The sequence below is a fragment of the Aythya ferina genome, assembly GCF_964211825.1.
Source record: "Aythya ferina genome assembly, chromosome: 12".
In the NCBI taxonomy this organism is placed as follows: domain Eukaryota; kingdom Metazoa; phylum Chordata; class Aves; order Anseriformes; family Anatidae; genus Aythya; species Aythya ferina.
The window spans coordinates 13,701,439-13,722,251 of record NC_140308.1 but is presented as its reverse complement, the minus strand read 5'-3'; the positions used below and the strand labels follow the sequence as shown (position 1 = coordinate 13,722,251).

Here is a 20,813-nt window from a genome sequence, read left to right as displayed (position 1 = left end):
TGGAGACTCCATCTCTTTGGGTCCCCCATTCAATATCTGACTACTTTTTTTTGAGATTTTATTTATTTAAATATGTTAGCACCATTTATTTTAATGGTGCTAATCTAATTGCCTCATCCTACTGCGGTTAAAGGAGAGGTGCCCTCACGGTCCTCCTGAGCCATGTGGAAAGCTGCCCATCTTCCTCACCTTGTAACTCATCCTTCATGATGCTCAGGCACTGAGCTTCCAGGATTGTGCTATTCCTTCCCAGCCGCTGACCTTTGCTAGGAAAAAAAAAAATCAATAAACAATCAATGTTCACCTTTCTAAAAATAACATTTGGGGTCAGGCCTCAAATTCCTGCATCAGAAGTGAACGAACCAGAGAACAGAAGCCAAAGGGCAGCTTAAAAATGTCAAGGGGCATCAGAGCACACTGGGAATAAGGGAGTTAAGGCTGGTTTTGAGTGAGTTGCTGCTCTTCCCATCACTGGAGTCAAAGTCAGTGCTCATGCTGATCGTTCCTGTACCCAGCATCGTGTTACTGTGATCTAATTTGCCCGCACAGGGGAACTCCTATCTAGGGCAGCAGCCAGTGCCTACGTCAGGGGGCTTGGGTTACCGTGTCTTAAATAGCTGGCTCTCTTGCCCTGTGTAGGACTGGAAAGGGAAGTGGTTTTTCATAACTGGTGCTTAGAAAATATCCTATGTTCTGCCCTGGAGGGCTGTCAGAGCAGCAGAACTCGGGAATGAAGTAGTGGTTCACTCATCAGCCATAAAAAGTTGTCAGGGCAGGAGTGCACAGTGCTAATCCGGGCTGCCATTCAGCTCCCTGTAGCCAGGGAGACAAATATGAATTATTGTTCCAAAACACCGGCTGTGAGAGTCAATAGATAGCTGCTTTGTTATGTGCGGCCTTCTTCCGTGCGTTATAACCTTGACCTGCAGCATGTGACAGGACCAGAAAAATAAAAGTGTCTTCCTGGGCCTCCCGCACATTGCGCTCCTCCTGCAGCAGTGGCACAGCTTTGCGAGGTGCTAAATGCTTTCAGTGCTGTTTCCATTGCTGCATGCACAGCCCAGCCTGGAGATTACCTCGGTGGGTTATCTGAAGTTGGAGACTGCTCTGCTTGTCCTTCAGCGTCCTCTCTGTGCTGCCCAGCAGAAGCCTTCTGCAGCCGCAGTGGCTGGAGCCGGTCAGGCTGGGAAGCCTCAAGCAGCTCCCTCATTGCTCAAGACAGAGCAGGTTTCTGGGGCTTTATTCACACCTCTGGTTGCCACCAAGAGGGGATCTCAAGAAAACCCAGGGCATCAGAAAGCCCTCAATGTCAGGCACACGTTTTCTGTCCTTTGGGGCTGCTCAGCCTCCTTTAGTTCCCTCCACAAACCTACTCCATCCCCAGCTTTTGTCCCTGCAGAGCAAGCTCTGGAGACCTACTGGAACAATGGAAACTTCTGTTGCCAGAACAGAAACAAGGATTTGAAGACTTTATCAACAAGATAAAAAAGAGAACTGTGGGGGTTTTGTTTATTCTTTGTTTGTTTGTTTTGTTTTTTAAAAATTATGCTGGTGAGCCCTTGTAGTCAAGGCTGGTGTGTTTTAAACAAACACACTTGCGGGTGTGGCAGAAATGACTGTACAAGTCTGAACCCAGGTACCTCATTGTGCAATTTGCTTTGTACTAACAAACTTACTGCGTTGACTTCTTGCTTTGGTGGAGGACTTAGGAGATGTTGGAGCATGTTCATTGTGAGCTTTTGCTTTTTAGAAGGGCCCAGTTCTTTAAAAAGAGCCACCTTATATGTACATGGATTGAAATTATTTCGGTGGAATAGTCTTAGGGAAAAAATTGGTTGTTCAGCCTTCACTTTTTGGCCACATTTCTGTCTTTCGTTGAGTACAGGACTAAATCCAGCCACGTCCTGGCCAGACCACGCTGTTTAAAAGGTCTTTAGAGCATTAGGACAGATGGCAAGCCCGACGACTGCGTAAGTCTCAGACTTACCGAGAGCCTTAGGGAGCTGTTGGACTATTGCAGATCGTGGTGGCTTGGAAGGAGCTGCGTTATTTCCCAGCTGGGCAGGCCACCAGCCAGAGCACTGCTGATCACTGCAGCTCAGCTGACAGCTGCTGGGGTTGTGCTAAGCTGCGTGCCATGGAGGGGACATAGGGACAGAGCATGGGGGGCTATGCTAGCACGAGGGGTTTCAAGCTGGAGCCAAGCCTGCCTCTGCCTTGCAGGGCTCTGAAGCAAGCCATGAAGGTAAAAGCAAGCTCCTGGCTAGAGAGTGGCCAAGTGAGGAATAAGAGAAGGGAAAGCAAATTTTGTTATTATTACTTTGCTGTTGTTGAGCAAGTCCTGCCTCCTGCCAGAGCCATGAAATCTGCACAGATCTGCTGTGCATGAAGGGTCACTTTGCTCTGGGAACAAGCCCTGAGGACCAAACCTGGGTCCTTGCAGAGTTCAGAGGCAGAGAAATTCTCCTCCAAGTGAGAAGCAAAACGCCTCAGGGCATTTTGCCACATGAACATGCCCTCCTGCTCCATACAGACACCCATCCAGCACCTTGCCCAAAGCCCCACTAGCATAGAGGAGAGGGGCTGCACAGACAGTGTCCCTGCCTTTCTGCAAAAGAAGCAGCATGGATTTCGTTTTCCAGCCCAATTTTTGCAGTCACAACTTGGAAGCGCTGCTGTCGGCTCTGTCTGATTTTACGGCCACGCTGGAGCAGAGGGAAAGGGGGGGAAATCCTGAGTCAGGCAGCACGCACGGGGAGTGTGACCCTGCTCAGTAACCAGCACCACCGCCAGCCGGGGAACCCTGCCTGTGAGGTGAAAGCACTGTTTATTTAAGATATTTCCCCTGCAGGTGAATTTCCACATCTCAGGCTCGCTGGAAAGGGGCTGGCGAAATAACCGCAGGAGCCACTTTTGGGAAGTGGGACGCATCCAGGCCGCTTGGTTGCAGCCCAGCGACCTGCGGCAGGTAAATACAGGCTGCGGTGTCAGAGCAGGGCCAGGTCAGGGGGATTTGCGGGGTGAAATATTGGTTAAAGGCGAGCTGGGGGTGGCGAGGTGCTGCAATAGGTCTGGAAAGGGGTTGCGAGGGTGTAAAGTTACTGCTGGCGGCAAGCTGTGGATTTTGGGGTATTAATATTGGGTAAGGCTCCAAGCTGGAGCTGCACTTTTATAGCCCACTGAACGCTTTGCCAGGGAGGCAAACACAGAGCAGAGGACGAGCAAAGGGCAGGACGAAATCACTCCTTTAATGGCAACGAAATAGAAAACTGGTGAACCAGGAGAGCCGCGCTTTTTTATGAGACCACAGGCACAGTTTCAGGCCTAAAACACACATTTCTTCTGGAGAGCTGGCCCAGCAGAGCAAACCTCATTTGCAACTTGGCATTAATACCCCAGTATCCAGTGTTACCGTAACTTGAAGTCAGCAGAGGTCTCAGAGGGACGGATAGCTTTCAAGGCTTGTGAACTGACCCATATATCTTTCAACTGAAAAAGCCAGGAACTTGTAAGTCAGGGAAAAAAAAAAAATAATAAAAAAATCCTGGCTGTTCTTCTGGGGTAATAAATGGACTTTACAGTTTAAACGTGCTGGGAGTACCAGACTCAGCCCGTCCCTTGCAGCCTCTGGGGCATCCACCTTCAGCATCCCCTTGCTTTTATTAGATCCTAATGTTTAAATTGAAACATTTATTACCATTTATTACCCCTGAAAAACACCAAATTCAGCCCATCCCTTGCAGGAACATCCTGTCTGGGGACCAAAGACAACACAAGGGCTATGCTCCCTCATCCAGCAAGGAGAAAATGGCAAGAAAAGGTGCATGAGGGGCATCATGACAGGCCAAAGAGGGGTGGAGGAGGTGGGGGGAGAAGTTTGTCTTCCCATTTGCTCTGAAATTTGGCTGGGCCAGGCAGTAACGCTCCACTCACACTGCCTGGCAGCTGGAGGTCTTTGGAAATAGAGGCAAAAAGCAAAAGGCGGCAGTTGCCCTCCTGCCTCGGGACTGGTGGCATGCAGGGGGAGGATTTGCCTTTTGGCCTTGCAGGTGCAGAGCGTCTTTCATGCTCCTTTGGGCTGAAAAAATCCTGATGCTGCATCTCAAAGGCAGCAAGAGAGGTTTTGCCTCGCTCCACCAGGCAGGGGCATTGCCCCCAGTGCAAGGTGCTCAGGGCTGCACGTGGGATGCTGCCGCCCTCACAGGGCTGCAAAAAGAAGGGACAGCGAGCCAAGCTGCACAAAGGTAACTTATCAGTGTTGTTTCTAAGCAAATATGAACTAGTGGCAAGTTTATACCATGTGAATCCCTTGTGCTGTGCAGCTGCGTTTTATTTTCTTTTTGGTAATTATTTATTTTAATCTGCTCATTGGGATGCCAGGGCTGGATTTGCTGCTCTATCAAACCACAGCCTGGGAAACAAGCTGGCTGCAGCAGATGCTGATGTGCTGTAGCTCGAGGCTAAGGGGATTTTGTGCTTTCTGCACAGCTTGGCAGGGCGATGCATGCCCCGGGCACCGCTCGTGTGCTCCTCTGTGCCTGATCTCCCCTTTGGGGCTGAACCTTGCACAGCCACCATGGAATGTGCCATTTCTGTACAGCCTCTAGCCAGAAGTCGCTTAAAAATAGCTCATGTCCACAAGCTTCCCCTGATTGTAAGCCCAAATGCTGCAATCAAAGTTTTCCTTGAGCCCTTTCCAGCACCTGTTTGCCAAACTCCTCTTCTCAGGGGCTGCTCTATCAGCTTTCCTGTAAAGGCTGCCCTCATCACAGCATCTCTGGCAGCTGCCCAGGGAATTAAGGTGACTAATGAGCAACGAGGCACAGGAGCTGGGAGAGGGAATTGTTTGGTATGAATGGATTACACGTGATTCACGCCATCCCAAGTGACCTGACTGCAAAAATGCCGCATCCCCCATACCGCACTTTTGCAAAGTTTGAGCAAAGGGAAATTTCTCACGAGTGTGAACAACTTGGCAGCAGATTTGCTGGCTGGAATACAACTGAGCTGGCTTAGGAAGCTGAATTAAGGCAACATGTTAAACCAGGCACCAGGCAATACAGTGACCTGATCAAATGCATTATAGTAAGAAGTATACAGCTCAGTGCTTTCCCACCTGGAAAATACAGCTTTAAAGTACTCCCTCTGTCATACACAGAGATGGAAGTAAGAAATTTCAGAAACTTTCCAGTAGAAATGGAGGAAATTTCCAATAAAAATAGAAAACCAGTGTTTGATCTGGGATTTATGCCAGAGTCTCAGTCTCAGTGTTCTGACACCGTGGGAAATGCTGTGACCTCTGGGATTTTGGAGCAGACTTTTGGTTCCCTTTTTTTGGCTAATGTTTCCCCTTCCAGATTTGTGTTCTGCTAAATCTGTTTTCTTGCCTGCATAATCCTGGTTTTGATGAAACCGTGTTTTTAAGAAGCAAAGAAAGTCCCCAGTGAGTGGTGCTGAGTCCACTCATGGCCGTGGTTCCCCAGGGGCACGCCAGGCAGCAGGCGGCCCCACAGGAACGGCAAAGCCTCCATCTGATCTTCTGCCTCTCTCCAACAACAGACCTGGTGAGCGAATTTGAGAAAGCATTTCCCCTTTTTCAATAAAATTTTCAGCAAACTTCCCCAAATTTGGCTGGCATTGCCCCCCAAGGGAAAACGGAAATCCCAAATTTATAATGCTTCAAATGGATGCTGTGAAGCAGGTGGCTGACTTCTGCTCCTGATTTCCCAGGGCACTGCATAGAGGTGGTAGGTTTTAGGTGCACCAGGGGTGAGCTGCTATGAGCCAGCCCTTTCATCACCCCTTGGTTTCTATCCTTTTAACACAAACCCTTATTCTTTTAAAGAAAGGAGCACTGAGAGCGATGTGGGTCTCCAGCACTCCCCATGCGTGATCCTCTTGGCTTGGCAAAAGGCAGCCCAAGGCCACTCTGAGGAGCTCTGGACGGATGGACATGCCATTATGTACGTCGTGTGGCTGTCATCTGGAGGCTAACATAAGTAAGTTCCTGTTCCTGAAAATATAAATACACATAAATAAACTGTTTTCAGGAAGATGCAGAAGCAGGTGTCTGAGAAAAAGATAAAGCTATATAAACAAACACTGCCTGCTGTAGTACTCCAAAGGTCTCATCTACTGAATAATCTGGATATGACGTCACTGGAGAGCTGGACGAGACCTGGCAAAAAGAAATGTTCTCACCTCGAAACAAAGGCGAGCAAATCCAAGGGCTTGGAACCAGCTCGTTCCCAGGCTGCCTGGCCCTTGTGACCTTCCTTGCTCTCTGTTACATCCATTTCCAACAAAACCTTTTTTTTCTTTCTTTCTTCCCTTGCCTTTAAACAATATAATGGATTCCCCTCCATCCGAATTTCAGGAAATGGCTCACTGGAGAGGAAGCGCCGCGGCTCTGCTGGAGCAGATTCCTGCCGTCAAGCCGAGCGTGCGCGAGAAAATGATTGGGCTTTGAAAGCAACCCCCCAGCTGGAACAACACGTTGCTGCTCCGGTCGAATGTCATCACGGATGAACTGTCTTTCCCCCTGAAATCATGTGAGTAGTCCCAATGGTCCTCGGATAGTGCACTGATAAAGGAAATGGAAAAGCACAGGAAAAAAAGTGCTCATTCTGCTAGGAGCTGAGTGTTTGAGCCCCAGACCCTCCCTCTTCCCAGGGCCAGGAAGGACCAATGGCTCCTGCCTGCTGAAGGACCTAATGTTAAGCACTTTCCATACAGAAATGTAATTTCCATTTTCCTTTGATCCCCTAACACTCAGATTTATTGGGATAATATTTCATAAATCGTTTACTTTGAGGATTATATTAGATGGAAAAAGCCCAGCAAGAATGGTGGTGGCTAGAGATGTGAGTTCAAGAAAACACATGGAAGAGGTGAATGGGAATGTCACTGCTGAGATGGGATATTTATTTTTTTAAGGTTGTCTTGGTCCCCATAAACCAGGGCTGGTCTAAGGCAGCAGATGATGGGGACATTTTATCAGGGATAAAAGTGATAGGACAAGGAGTACTGGCTTTAAACTAAAAGAGGGTAGATTTAGATTAGATATAAGGAAGAAATTCTTTACTCTGAGGGTGGTGAGGCACTGGCACAGGTTGCCCAGAGAAGCTGTGGATGCCTCATCCCTGGAGACGTTCAGGACCAGGCGGGATGGGGCTGTGGGCAGCCTGGTGTGGCAGGAGGTGTCCCTGCCCATGGCAGGGAGTTGGAATTAGATGATCCTTAAGGTCCCTTCCAACCCAAACCATTCTGTGATTCTATTATGGGATGGATCCTGCAAATCATACGACTAGGTTCTTTCATTTCATAATGGGTAACAGCAGGTTCTTGCTGACGGAAATTCAGCATCACTCAGGTTTGAGGTCAGAGCATAGCTATTCATGCACGGAGACGTGGTTTGCCGGTGATGGTTACCTCATGCTGACAGCCTTTAATTTAATAAATTCAAACCAGGCTGACTGAACACATAATGGTGGAGACTCAACAGGCTCACTTTCTCAATGCCATTTCTCAGCTCAGATCTTCTTGTTCCTCCCTAGCTCTCAAAGGGCTCTTGTCTTCAACTGTGGTTTGCAACAACTTTGAATCTGTATCAAGTCATTCCCCTTGCCGTCCCCAAATATCTTTCTCCTGAGGCATTTGATCACGCCCCGAAACCACTATCTGACCATGGTTTATTTATTTTTGTTTCTTTTCTGATTGCTCTTAAAATAATAAATGGGAATTACATTTTCAATCAACAGTCCACCCTAGGAAATCTGACTGCCGGACAAGTTTGGCTTTGAAATCCTTACAGAGGCAGCAGGTAGCAGCCACCCTGCCTGATAAGAAGGCTCTGACGTATTGTAGAGCAGCTCAGCAAACAGGAGGCTCAGAGTGGGGAGATGAAGGAAAGCCTTCAAAAGTGTAAAAGGCCAAAAGAGGATGAGCCTGGATCAAATGAGCTGTTTGAGCAAATGTCCTCGGGGGTTCATCATAGGTGGGCTGGGGGATTTTAGGGGTGCTGGTGTGTCCCACGTTGTCCTGCAGCAGCTGAACACACTCTGAAGGCTGTTTCCATTCTACAGGTCTTGTTCTCCTTTATATAGGGTGTTCAGCACATTCATGAGTGAGATTATTACATTGAGCTGGGAAAAGACCTCGCTTTTTGTTAAAAACGCATTTTCCTACTGCTGCCCAACCTCTCCTCTCCAGCCCCAGGGGAAGAGCTCGGGCTGGTCCCTGCTGAATTTTTAGCCTTTTTTCACACACCTTTTTTCTTTCCAGCTATTCTCTCCATTTCCCTTACTGTGAACTTTACTTCTGTGGTGCTTTTACTCAGGTGGGCAGCCAAGCTCCACCTCAGCTGCTCTCTCACTCCCCCTCCTCAAAGGGAAAGGGGGAGAAAAATACGATGCAAAAGGCTCAAGGGTTGAGATGAGGATGGGGAGATAGCTCAACAATTATTGTGACAGGCAAAACAGACTCGGAGTAGGGAGATAGAAAGATTTATTGCCTATTACTAACAACCTAGAGAAGTGAGAAACAAAGGAAAGAAATTCCTTCCCCTCATCCACCCTTTTCCACCTCCCCCCCCCCGAGCGGCGCGGGGGAATGGGGGTTATGGTCAGTCTATAGTGCTTCATCTCCACCGCTCCTTCTCGGTCACTCTCATCCCCTGTGCCGTGGGGTCCCTCCCCTGGGATGCCGTCCTTGCTGAACTGATCTGCGTGGGCTGCCCACAGGCAGCAGCTCTTCAAGAACTGCTCCCACACGGCTCCGTACCACAGGGTCCGTCCCCCAGGAGCAAACTGCTCCAGCCTGCGTCCCCCTCAGGCAGCAGCTCCCCCTAAAACCCCCTGCTCCTGCATGGGCTCCTCATGGGCTGCAGCTCCGGCCTGGGGCCTGCTCCGGCAGGGGTCCTCCACAGGCGGCAGCCTCCGTCGGTGCAGGGCCACCTGCTCCACCGTGGTCTTCTCCACGGGCTGCAGTGTGGAACCATGCTCCACTGTGGTACTCCATGGGCTGCAGGGGGACAGCCTGCTTCACATGGTCCTCACCACAGGCCACAGGGGACTTCTGCTCTGAGGTCTGGAGCACCTCTCCCCCTCCTTCTTCACCGACCTTGGCACCTGCAGAGCTGTTTCTCACTCCTCTCACTCTCCCAGCTGCTGTGTAGCTGTGTTTCTTTTTTTTTTTTTTTTTTTTTTTCCCTTTCTTAACTCTGTTCTCACAGAGGTGCAAACAACATCACTTATTGGCTTGGCTCTGGTCCTTACCTAACACGGGGCAGCTTCTAGATTCTTCTCACAGAAGCCACCTGTATAGCCCCCTGCTACCAAAACCTTGCCATGTAAACCCACTACAACTTCCATAATGGTTATTCAGCACGGGGCATAGGTGAAAAGCCTTGAGCTAATTCAGGCAGGGTGTTTATTGATCCCTTGCCCAGGGCAGTGGAGGAGTCCCCATCCCTGGACGTATTTAAGAGACGTGTGGATGTGGCACTGACGGACGTGGTTTAGTGCTGGGTCTTGGTAGGCCAGGTTGGCCCGATGATCTAGAAGGTCTTTTGCAACCTCTCTGATGCCGTAATTCTGTGTTTCTATTGCTGCCTATTTACACAGGCTGGGACCGTGCACCCCAGGCCTGCCAGCTTACCTCAGTGGCACAGCTGGAAACTGAAAAACTTCCTGAAGTGAGCTCATACTTTTATTTCAGCAAAGATTAAAAGAAAACTTGGCTTATTTATTGAAGGAACAGACCCAATCACAGCGTCCTGGCCACTGTATCTAATCTGCCTGTCAGTGGTGGAGGGCACTGCCCATGCTTTTAGAAAGGTTGCTGCTGGTCCTGGGCCAGACTCTGACTGAAACGTGTTGTATGGGGAGCTGGGTTCAGGACATTGCCGTGTGAGCCTCCACGACAGACTGAGCACACGTAGCCATTCTTTCAGAAGGAGGGTGGACATATGATGACTTTATGCTGTCATAACCCCAGAAGTCATCCAGAGAACCTCTTCTTGGCATGTGGCCCTAGAAAAGCACCAGGCTATTCTGTCAGCTAAGGTTTTTGTATTTTGTTTTAAAAATGGACAATTCAGTACTTTCTGCAGCCTGCTAGAGCACTGGTGTCTCCAGCAGGGGTTGTAGGAGACAGTTTTGCTATCAAGGTTGTTGTGATTGCCAGCACCTGGAGGTTGCCAGCACCAAAGAACATGAATAAGAGCCATAAACAAGGGCTGGAAAAGGGAATAAGGGAATGGTTTAGTAGGACAGCACTACCCCTATGGCTATCCCCCCCCCCCAAAAAAAAAGAAAAAAAAAAGGCTCAAAAGAAATGACCAACTTTCCGGTACAAAAGGCAGCCACCTCCCTTGAAAGCATCAAGTCTGTCCATTTTGTTTTTACAAGTTTGAGACAAATAGCTAGAAATGCTTCATAGGCATGAAGGACACGCGGTGAGATGGGGAGTGTTGCACCAAGAATCTGTGTGCTGGAGGTCAAATGGGTTTTAAGGTTATGATGAGCTTGTGGAGTCGCTTGCTATAAACCTAGGGACAAAGGTGAAATATTACATCTTCTGTGCATTGGGGAATTCCCTCTGAAATTCCCCAGAGATGAAGGGAATCCCTTTATCCATTTGGAGTTATAAAAATATTTATTTATTTATTTTTATGGTTTGTTTTGTTTTTCCATAATCTTCCAGAAGCTTTGCAGAGCTGATGGCTGCACACAGTGACCCAGCAGCAGGAACAGCCAGTGGGGCTTTGCCAAGATGCACCCAGTGTTTGCAGTGAGGTGATGTGGAGATGTTCACTGCCAGGGTTTTTGGGCATCATGTTATGTAATTACCTGGGCACAGGCTGTGCAGACACGTCTTCAAGGAGATTACCAGATGTCTTGCAAAAACCAAAGCACCAATCTAGACTTGCATGGGGTGGGAACGCTGTCAGGGCAGGTTTTTGCCAGGAAATAGTTTGGGGCTTCTGAAGGTGTGACTCAAACCCTAATTAAAAGCATAAAAACCTGTGTGCATGAGATGGGGTGGAGCTGGCAGTGAGGTTAGAGTTGGGATCCTGCGTTTTGGCCAACAGAGGGGGACAGCAGTGGGATGGGAGCAGGGGCAGGTAACAGCATAAAATTTTCCTGGAGTTATTTAGAAACTTGTAACAATTTTGTCAATACCTATGTTTTTAATAAGTTTCCAAAAAGAGAAGGAAAGACAACTTTAAAAATACTGTTTTATTTAATTAAAAACTCCTTAAATCAATGTTTGTTTTTTGAAACATAAACACACTTTTCCTTGTTTTTTCTTTTTTTTCAGTATTTTGACTTTTTTGATTTTTTTTTGACAAGTCGGACCTGCCCTCAAACAGAAGCAAAAGGAGCACTAGAAGCATAAGCAGTCTGCAAAGAGAAGTGAAGCGTTTGGCTGTGAGTTGCACAAAGTGCCTGGGGCCAGCCCAGACGAACTGGAAGGACTGGGTCACCCCAACCCGCACCTATACACGTTTTTATCTTGGTTTTAAGCCCGGCCATATTTTGTTGTTGTTGTTGTTGCTGATTTCTGCCCTCCTCGCCCCCCTCAAACCAAAAAATGGGCTCTTTGCCCAAATCCCACGCAGCCTAAGCGGGCTCCTGAAGCACCGAGAGCTGCAGAGCAGTTTCATTGCTGCCCAGCTTGGTGGGTTCCTGTCCATGTGTCCGTCCTGAGCAGCCCAGCACCGCAGGGATGGACACACAGCCTCTGCAGGAGCACAGCTCCCTCTCATGACTGCAGGGCACACCAGCACTGCAATGAATATTATACTAAATCTTCTGAGTGGGGTTGACTGATACACCTGTGTGTTAGCCAGCAAGACTCTGACTTTATATCGCTGCAAGATGGTTTTGAAATCTTCATTGTCCACCTGCCCCAGCTGCAGGTGTCTCAGATTAACCTCAGAAATACCTTATTTCTCAGGAATAGCCCCACTTGCATTGCCCAAGCAGCTTTAATATGTGAGTTTGGGTACAGACAGATTGTATGTAAGCACAATTAGATGCATTTCTTCTGCTCTGCGGCCACCTCCAACCTCAGAAATCACTTTCAGCTGCTGCTGGATTTGTGCTGGGCTTTGGGATGATCCCAAAACACCTCCAGAAAGAGGAAGGTGGGCACTGCAAGCAGGTGAGGACACGGATCTCCCATTGCCATCAGCCCCACTGCATCGCCCCATGTGCGATTTAGGCTGGGGAAAGATCCTAAAACTGCCCCCATGGAGACTTTGTGTTGCTGCATGGACAAAAAAATCCAAGAAAAGGTTCCTCACCCCAACCCAGTCTGTCTGTGCAGCATCAGCGCTCAGCACTAGATGTCCTTGCGGTGCCGTGCAAGGATGTGACAGAGGGGATCCTTATCGATGGATTGAGGGTCACTTAGTGGAGACGCTGCTAAAAATATCCAGAGCTGCCCTTTGGGGTGGGAAAGCCATAGCTGCCACACAGGCCTGTTGATGTCTTGTGGTGAAACACATTAAATTACAGGGATTATATTAAAATGGTGTAAATTAACGGGTTTATGTTGCACTAGGGACAGGCTAGAAAACACATGAGGTCAGTTATAAAAAGGTAGTAATTTATTTGGATGTAATAACTCCAATGGGTTTTTTAATTGGTGTTCGTGACCACACACAGGCTTATGTAAAGCTATCAATTTTATAGTCCACAATCCTTCTTTCTTTGCTTTTTCTACTGTTATATATGATCCCATATCAGGTGTAACAGGCATGAGAAGCAGGGGGTAACTGAAAGATCATCAAGAATGGATTCATTTTTTCCAAGGGTTTTTGATAGTTCTGGCATAAATTACATGTTGATGGGAAAATATTTTGCTCTGCTTTATGTGAATGTTATCATAAGTAATAAACTTGCAGGAATAATGCTGAAATATTTATTGCCTACAACGAAACAATTACAAGCTCTAGCAAGTCAGTGGCCTGCAACTTTAAGCAAGGGCAATTAGTTTTGCTGTTAAATGCTAATTTTCTCAATTACCAGAGTAACAAAGCTGTGTAATGCTCCCTTAATACTCAAAGCAGTGTGGAAAAAAAAAGACTAATTTATTTCACAGCCCCCAGTAGGAGAAATTTCCCTACTGCTCAGCTGCAGGCTTTTTGCCTTCCTGCTAGAAATCCTCTTTGTTTGCTTCCATCCCTTCACCTTGAAATAAAACAAAATAAAACAAAAAAGCAACTTATTTCAAAATATAACGTACAAATATATTTGAAATTTAAATGAATTTTTACTTTTTTTTTTTTTTTTAATTTTTTTTCTTATGATGGTAATTATTTGTACTGCTCTGGAGAAACACCCCAGAGCTCTGAGGGAGTCTGGGATATGAGAAGTAGGATCTCCTGGTGCTGCAGGAATTTTGTTCAGTCATTAGGTTAGTCCAGCTAATCTATGTATTTTATATAATTTAAGAAGCTTCAAAGAGGTCTGTGGGTTGCCTTTAGGAATAACACCAGCACAACCTGAGCTCCTGCACTGTGTTTGGGCTCCACCTGCAGCAACCTGGTGCCTTGGGTGGGCTGAGCAAATTCTCAAAAAAAACTTTTTTGGACTTATCCCACATCTTGGGATAAATCCAGCTGCTTCCCATCTCAGCTGCTGCACTGGTCCTGTTGCAGGAGGTGATATCTGAGTGAGAACAGTGCTTTGGAAGAGTTTATTGGGTTGTTTGGTTTCTTTGGTCATGAGCATAACCGTGTCATAAATGTTCACCTTTCCATTGCACTGTAGTCTTATCGATACTCTGCACTCACCATAAATCAGTTCAGGGGCTAAAGGAGCACCTCGGGCTCCAGCTTCATGCCTGGACCTTTGCAGGGTGGACAGTGCTGCTCTGCTGAGCTCCCCCCGCTGCCCCCAAGCAACAGGGTCACTCCTTCCCCCTCCCTCCATTGAGCAGCCAGATCAAGCCCACTCCAGCAGTCATTAGGATATTTTGCACCGAGCGAGGCCGTGGGACCTGCCTGCTGGAAGGTTTTAATTAACTAAAACTCCCGGTGGTGCAGAGAGGGGCAGGGGGAAAGACAGAATCCAAACCGGGGATGAAAGCTGCCTGTGCACAGGGGTCTGGCACAGCCTCTGCTCTGCCTTGGACCTTCTTTTAGAGGAGTCCCTGCATGTGCCAGGTGGCCTCTAGTCTGGAGCTTTGCCAGCACCCTCTGCCAGGATTTATTGGTGCTTTCTGCCCTCACTTCTCTCCACCTGTTCCTCTGCCCCCTGCCAGCTCCTCTAGCCCTTGAGTGCCCGGGCTTGGGGCTGACTTCCCCCTGCTCTGAGTGTCTGAAAAGTCTCCTGTCTAGATCTACTTAAGAAGAAAAATAAGAATTTAAATGAGGTAGAGCTGGGTTTGACGTTAATGAGAAATGATTTGGGTGAAAGCCCCGGAAACAGCCCCAGACTTCCAAGCTGAGTTATGAATCTTCATGGCAAAGAGCAGTCTGCTGCCAGGTCCCAGCTCAAACTGGGGGGAACTTGGGCGTGGAGGGGGAGATGAAGTGATCGAGTGGCATTTGGGCAAGGTGGTTTCTTGGCTGAAAGAAGGGATCTTGACCTGTGCAGATGAACACACGCATATTGCTATCACAGTGAATATCCTCCCAGCATGGAGTTGTGGGGTTAGCATCTTTGTCCAGCTGAGTGCCGTGGGTAGCTCTGTAGCCATAAATGCTGCAGTAGCCAAACTGATTCATCCTACAGGGGCTTTTGGTGGTATGGGGTCGGGGCCACATTTTATTTACCAGCAAGACTTCTCAGGTCTGCTGTCCTTACAAAGAGCTGCTAAAATTTAGGCGGGCTACAGCCATGCTGTAAGAACACTCCTTTTAGCCTAATAATAATATTATTATTATTAATAATAATAAAAACTGAAAGGATGCTTTGCGTTGGGGAAGGGGTGAGGGCTGTAGGGGGATGGGGTGACCTCCCCCACCCCCAAATTCCCCCCCTCTTCGGGCAGGGCAGGGAAAGGAGCGGGGAGCCCGCCCCCGCCCGCGGTGCGGAGGAGGAGGAAGAGGAGGAGGAGGAGGAGGAGGAGGGGGAGGGAGTCCCAGCTCCGGCATGAGGCCGGGCTGAGCGATGTGCGAGCAGGCAGCGCGGTCGTGCCGGGCCGGCGTGCACAGGCTGCTGCGCAAACCTCCGCCGGCGCTGCGCGGGCTGGACGGGCTCCTGCGCTGGGTGGTGGCCAGGATGAGCGACAAGGGCGTCGCCGACAAGGAGCTGCTCACCCCCGGAGCCTCTTCGCAGAGGAAGGGCACCTCCGTCATCCTCGATGTGAGTGCTCCTGCAGCCCCTCGGCTCGGGGGAGGGGGTATTTGCCCAGCCACCCGCATCCCACATCGCCGCCGCTGTCCCTTACCCCAAGTCCCGCTGCATCCCTCCCCGGCTCCGGAGTCCCCTTTGCATGGGTCCTGCAACCCCAAGCTCGGTTTGGGCATGGGAGTGCACATCCTCCTGCATCCCCCCACATCCTCCCCGACCGGATCCTGCACCCCAAAGACCGGTTTGGCACCAGGGTTTTTCCCTGGGTCCCACGTCCCCAGTTGGTTGGAGATTTGGGGTACATCCCGCATCCCCTTGCCCTGTACACCTCGGGATGATTAGGGGTAGGGAGAGCCTCGGTCCTGCATTTCCTGGACCAGCTGGGCAAGGGGTCCTGCACCCCACCTCCCGGGTCCTGCATCTCATTACCTGGGACCTGCACCCCCAATCTGGCTGGGCTTGGGGTCCTGCATCCATTTCCTTGGATCCTGCACTCCGTGAACAGTTTGGGATTGGGGATCAGGATTGTTCCCCGGGTTCTGCACCCCGTGGGCTGGCTGAGGATGGGGGTGAAGCCCGAATCCTGTAACCCCTTGCTGTGCATCCCTCACATTAACGGGGTCTGGGGGTGCATGCTGGGTCCTGCACCCTCCCTTTTCTTTGAGCATGGGGGTGCACCCCATGCCTTGCATCCTCAGTCCTACAGCCCCTGGGCCACCTGGGGATGCACCCTGGGTCCTTAATCCTGGTGTCAGCTCAGCATGATGGGGATGCAGGACTCAGATCCTACAAATGCCCCCAGCCTTGCAGCAGGGATCCCCCAGGCTCCCTGGGCATGGGGTGCACCTCAGATCCTGCACCCTAATGCCTAGCAGGGCTGCAGCATGGTCCCGGCTGCCTGCAAGGGACTTGGACCCGGGGCTCCTTTTCCCAGGTCTGGGGGGTACACAGCGGGGTGGCTGGTGCCTCTGCTGTGATATTTATGGACTTTCTGATTTGGGGGCTAATGAGGCTATTTGCACACAAATGAACTAGGAGACTGGGGGGGGAATCAGCCGGAGTGCAATGGAGTAATTACACAGCCTTTCCGAATGCAGCATCTAGTAATTAAACACAGGCACCCTCAGCTTTGCTGTCGCCTAGCTTTAAAAATAAAACGTAGTGAATGCAAAAATAAGCCACCGAGGCATGGGGTGTAGTAAAGGACAGCTCGTGCTCTCCCCCAGCCCCTCTTAGGCAGGTGTATCTCTGCCAGGTGAACCCTTGGCGCTTTCTCAGCAATTCACTGAGTTCTTTTCTGCATCCCCAGCATGGGCTAGCGAGGCTGAACCTCGTTACACATGTGACAGGCGTTTCAGATCCCTGAATGAACCAATTTGAGTGTTTCTTGAGCTGCCAAAAGCAGCTCGGAGAGCAGAGCCTGATGGATGGCCGTGCTGGTGAAGCGGGGCTGGGTGGCTGCAGGGAAATGCTGCTGCAAGGAGAAGCTGAAAGGAGATATGTAACTAATATCCTTGGGTCTTCTATGGGAGCTTTTTTTCCCCTCCTGTCCTGAGATTGCTGAAATCTTACACCACTCTGGGCTTCAGAGCATGAATGCAATGGGGAAGCAACGTTAGCTTTATACCTAGAGACTCCCGAGTTAGAACGGTATTTCCAGCAAAATGGTACTTTAGCTGTTCAACTTTACTTTCTTTAAATAGATTTTTTTGTTTGTTTGTTTTGCTTGCTTTACACTTTGAGGTTTGAGCTGGGAAAATGAGCCATGAACCATTGGCAGTATTAGTTCAATAAGCTCCTGAGCCTTTTTCCTGTTCACAGTGGGACTCAGAGCCCCTTTACACCTGCTGAAAGTAGAAATGGCTGCTGAGAGTGTTAGGTTTGAGGTTTCTTTCTTTTTCCTTCTCCTCCCTTAGATCCCGTTTCTCCCTTTTCTTCTGTTACAATAGAAACTGCAATTTAAGCAGTGGCTTTATTGTAACAGGCTCTTCAAACACACTGTGAGAGCCTGCTTTAATACATAGAGTGAACAACCTGGGGAATGTGCATTTAGGTTAATTTTCACACATTAGCAGGAAAGTAACAAAGATCATGCTTGAACCATCAGGGATGAGAGCAGATTTTTCCAATTAACCCATTCCTGCTCCTGTGCTACATGGATGTGCTCAGGAGGCAGCAGGTCCCTGCTCCAGGGCTGTGTCACTCCTCGAGGGCTGGAGTAAAGACCTGGGAGATTTTGTGGCTTAATCAGCATCCACATCAGCTGGGGGTGCTCTGCAGGTGGTTCATCAGGGCTGGGGAAGGTGGATTAAGCTTGGTTTTGGTTATGAAGTGGGTAAGATGGAGCTGGTACTAGTGGTACCTTTGTCACTTCTTCCTCATCTGTTCCGGCTTTCTTCTGACTTGAGCAACTCCAAAGAATTTGTTCTGATTCCTCTGGACCATGGGGAAGACTGATGCTCAGTGGAAGTTTCCTTCTCCCTTTGCACCAAAGAAACAGAACTGGGATGTTGTGGGGTGAAAGGAAGGGCTGAGGAAGAAGGAGAAGAGAGGGTCTGATGTCTTCTGCTGTCAGCTTGGAGGATGAATCCTAGCTTAGGGCTACTTCAGCATTTTTCTTTTGCTTGTGTCCTTTCAGGTGAATGTTTAAAAAATAAAAATAAAAAAGGTTTAATAGTTCAGCTTGAAGTCATAGATTTCCAAGTGCAAAAATAGATAAAACTGCAGATTAACAAAAGCCTAGTAACAAACTAATGGAGAAGATAATATAAGTCCTCAGCACTTCCTAAAGCAGGCGGCAAGTAAAACCAGGAGTGGCAAATGTTCTTCAAGGGTGGTGGTGGATAAAGATGAGGTTGTGTTTAGTGGGGAGCTCATATAGTGTCCTTGGGTCCGTCCCCATCCCAATCTCACTCACGGGTGATTGTCCCTGGGTGTTTGCATCCCACGTCGGGATCACACGTGGCTGCCCCATCCACAAGAACCAAATGCTCTGGATTTGCAGCGTGTGGATTGCTGGGGTCTGTCCCCAGCTTCTGAGACAAGACCACAGTGATGCTGTGGTCTGCACCAGCTTTCTGGGCTGCTTGAAGATGTTCTCCATGGACTCGGAGCTTCTGTCCTGCTTCACGAGGACGAAACCCCTTTTGAGAGGAAGCTGACATTGCCACGGTGCTACTCGTGCCACCGTAACCACACATGGGTTTTTCTAGTCCAGAACAAATCCGCAAATATCCTAAGACTGATAAAATGGAAAACATGGGTTGGAGGTTGGAAAAACCTATATCAGATCTTATTTGCTGTGTGTGAATAAGTATACACGTACATACAATATAGAGCTGAGGTTTTTGGCTCCCAAGGCGTGGGAAACGTCTAGACAGGTATTGCTCTGTCTGGGAGTACTTCGGTTCTTATTTACAGACTGCTCTTACTCATCTCTTCCTGCCTTTCCAGTGGAAACCAGCACTGGTAACAGTGTGACCCACAGCGGGTGTCAGGGCTGGGCAGCATCACTGAGCTGCCCCTTCTGATTTCTGCTGGAAAGAGCTCGTGTCCCCCCTGGCTTCACCAGCGGTGACTGAATGTCTTGTGGCCAGCACTTTTAGGTTTTAATTTAAAAGCCCCTGAGGAAAGCAACGCCATTGCTTTCAGGTCAGGTGAAGCTATTTCTTGGAGAGGTTCACTGAGAACTAATTCTGACCCTCATCTGTCCCCTTCTTTCTCCAGCAAGGTCATAAAGACTGCTTCAAACCCAGCTCTCCTCTTCCGCCCTCACTTACGTAGCCAGAGCTGATTTACACTTTGGCCCCATTCAAGGTGTTTGGATAGTACATACCAAGATAATACATACCAGGCTTGTGCCAGGTGTGTGTTTCCAGATGTAGACTCCCAAATTGGCATCGTTTTCTGACTGTTTTGTCAACAATGCCATTTCTAGTGCAGCCCTAGTGCAGAAGTAGCATCCAGTGCTGGATATCTGATAACATCAGCAGCAGCTCCTGCCCCTCTTTTGTAACTTTGATTTATGAAGCTAGGTGGTAAACACAAAGGAGGAGGTAAGAGGGAGAAGTGAAAATGGTGTTAGCTGCTCTTCTTGTGGATGTAAAAAAGCCTGGGAGCAACACAGAGGCTGTTGGAGAGGAATTTCCTTCCATGAGGATGTAAGACCTTGCCTCAGCTCCGAATGAGGCGTCAAGACCTGTAGGGAAGGGAACAGAAAGGAAGAACAGGGGTGTGGGAGCATGGTGAAAAAATTAATCAGGCTTTTACATCTCTCTGGGTGTCTGGATGCTCTCTCATCCGTAGGTTTACCTCTCCAAGGAGGCTTGGATCCTGTTCGTGCTCGATTCTGCACTGAGATTATCAGGGAAAACAGAATTCTAGCTCAGCTGCACTCTTTATTTTAAATCAACAGCATATTAACCTGCTGAAGGAATAATAAACTCTACAAACCCTGTAATAATTCCTGGGCTTGTTAGGGGAGTGCCTGTGTGTGAATTTAATAAAATTGCCAAGAAAACCTCCCTCAAGTAGCCTCCAGTGTAGCTTTTTCTAATCCAAGAGCTCAGAGAAGGCAGAGCTGAATGTTTAAATCTGAAACCATCAATTTTACTTCAAGTTTATTATTACCACCAGCAGCTTGAATTGCTTACTTCTGCCAGATATCTGCAGTAGCCAGTTGAGAGCAGAGTAGAAATAAAGACAGCCATAGGAACTCCTGAAAGATGCTGCTGCCTCAAAATCTTGTAGGGTTTTTATCCATCTAAACAGCTCGGAAATGGACGAAGCATGCTGCAGACAGAGCTCTGCGTGCATTGCAGGAGTAAATCCTATAACATGGGCTAATCTGGCCCATGTTATGGGATTCCTCACCATGCAATGTAGCTTGTGCTACAGAAGCCTTGCTTAATAGATCTAAAGCACGGCTGATGAGGGGATGCCTGGTGTAGTAGATTTGGGACTGGATCATTTCTTGTTGACCACCTGCAAGCAGTGCATTACCCCAGCGATGGGAGAAGTGGGGGCGATGGAGCAGAAAGAGCAATCTGGGCCAGGCTCGGCGGTGGTGCTGCTGCTGCTCCACTGAGTCTGAGCAACTTAATTGCTGGGCAAAAAACTGCACCAATGGGGTCACTGGGTGCTGCTGCTTGTTTTAGTTTTGCCCTTTAGTGTAAATATGGTGTCTTCACAGAAGCAGCATTTTTGGCAGCACCAGCAAGCTATCACAGAGCGTGTTATATCTTTATCAGCCTCCCGATGTTCATTCATACCTTGATGCTGCCTGCCTGTGTTGACAGATGGCTTTGTCTTAAATTGCTTTCTCTCCTCGTGTCCTATTTTAATTTTTGTGCGTGTAAAATTTTCGTAGTCCAATTAAGCTGGAAGAATAAATCTTGTTCATTTACAGTAAAAGCTGAACAGTTTGGTCCTGTAGATAAAGCTTGGTAGCTGATGTGGTCCTCCCTTAACAGGTTTGGCCATGAAATCTTGGTGCTTTTGCCTTAG

The 20,813-nt window shown here is 48.6% G+C and overlaps 1 protein-coding gene across 2 annotated transcripts in view; it reads left to right on the top strand.

Annotated features, from left to right (window-relative positions):
• Positions 1–15,125: 15,125 nt before the first annotated feature.
• NECAB2 (N-terminal EF-hand calcium binding protein 2) overlaps positions 15,126–20,813 on the top strand; it is a gene marked incomplete at its 5' end in the record, with an annotated part of 58,420 nt that continues 52,732 nt past the window's right edge. Inside the window, one exon of one of the 2 annotated variants that reach the window (XM_084533563.1) lies at positions 15,126–15,320. In XM_084533563.1, the coding sequence (XP_084389689.1) occupies positions 15,126–15,320 (195 nt within the window). The remainder of the gene's footprint in view (positions 15,321–20,813) is intronic. The other variant, XM_084533564.1, reaches the window with a different exon arrangement.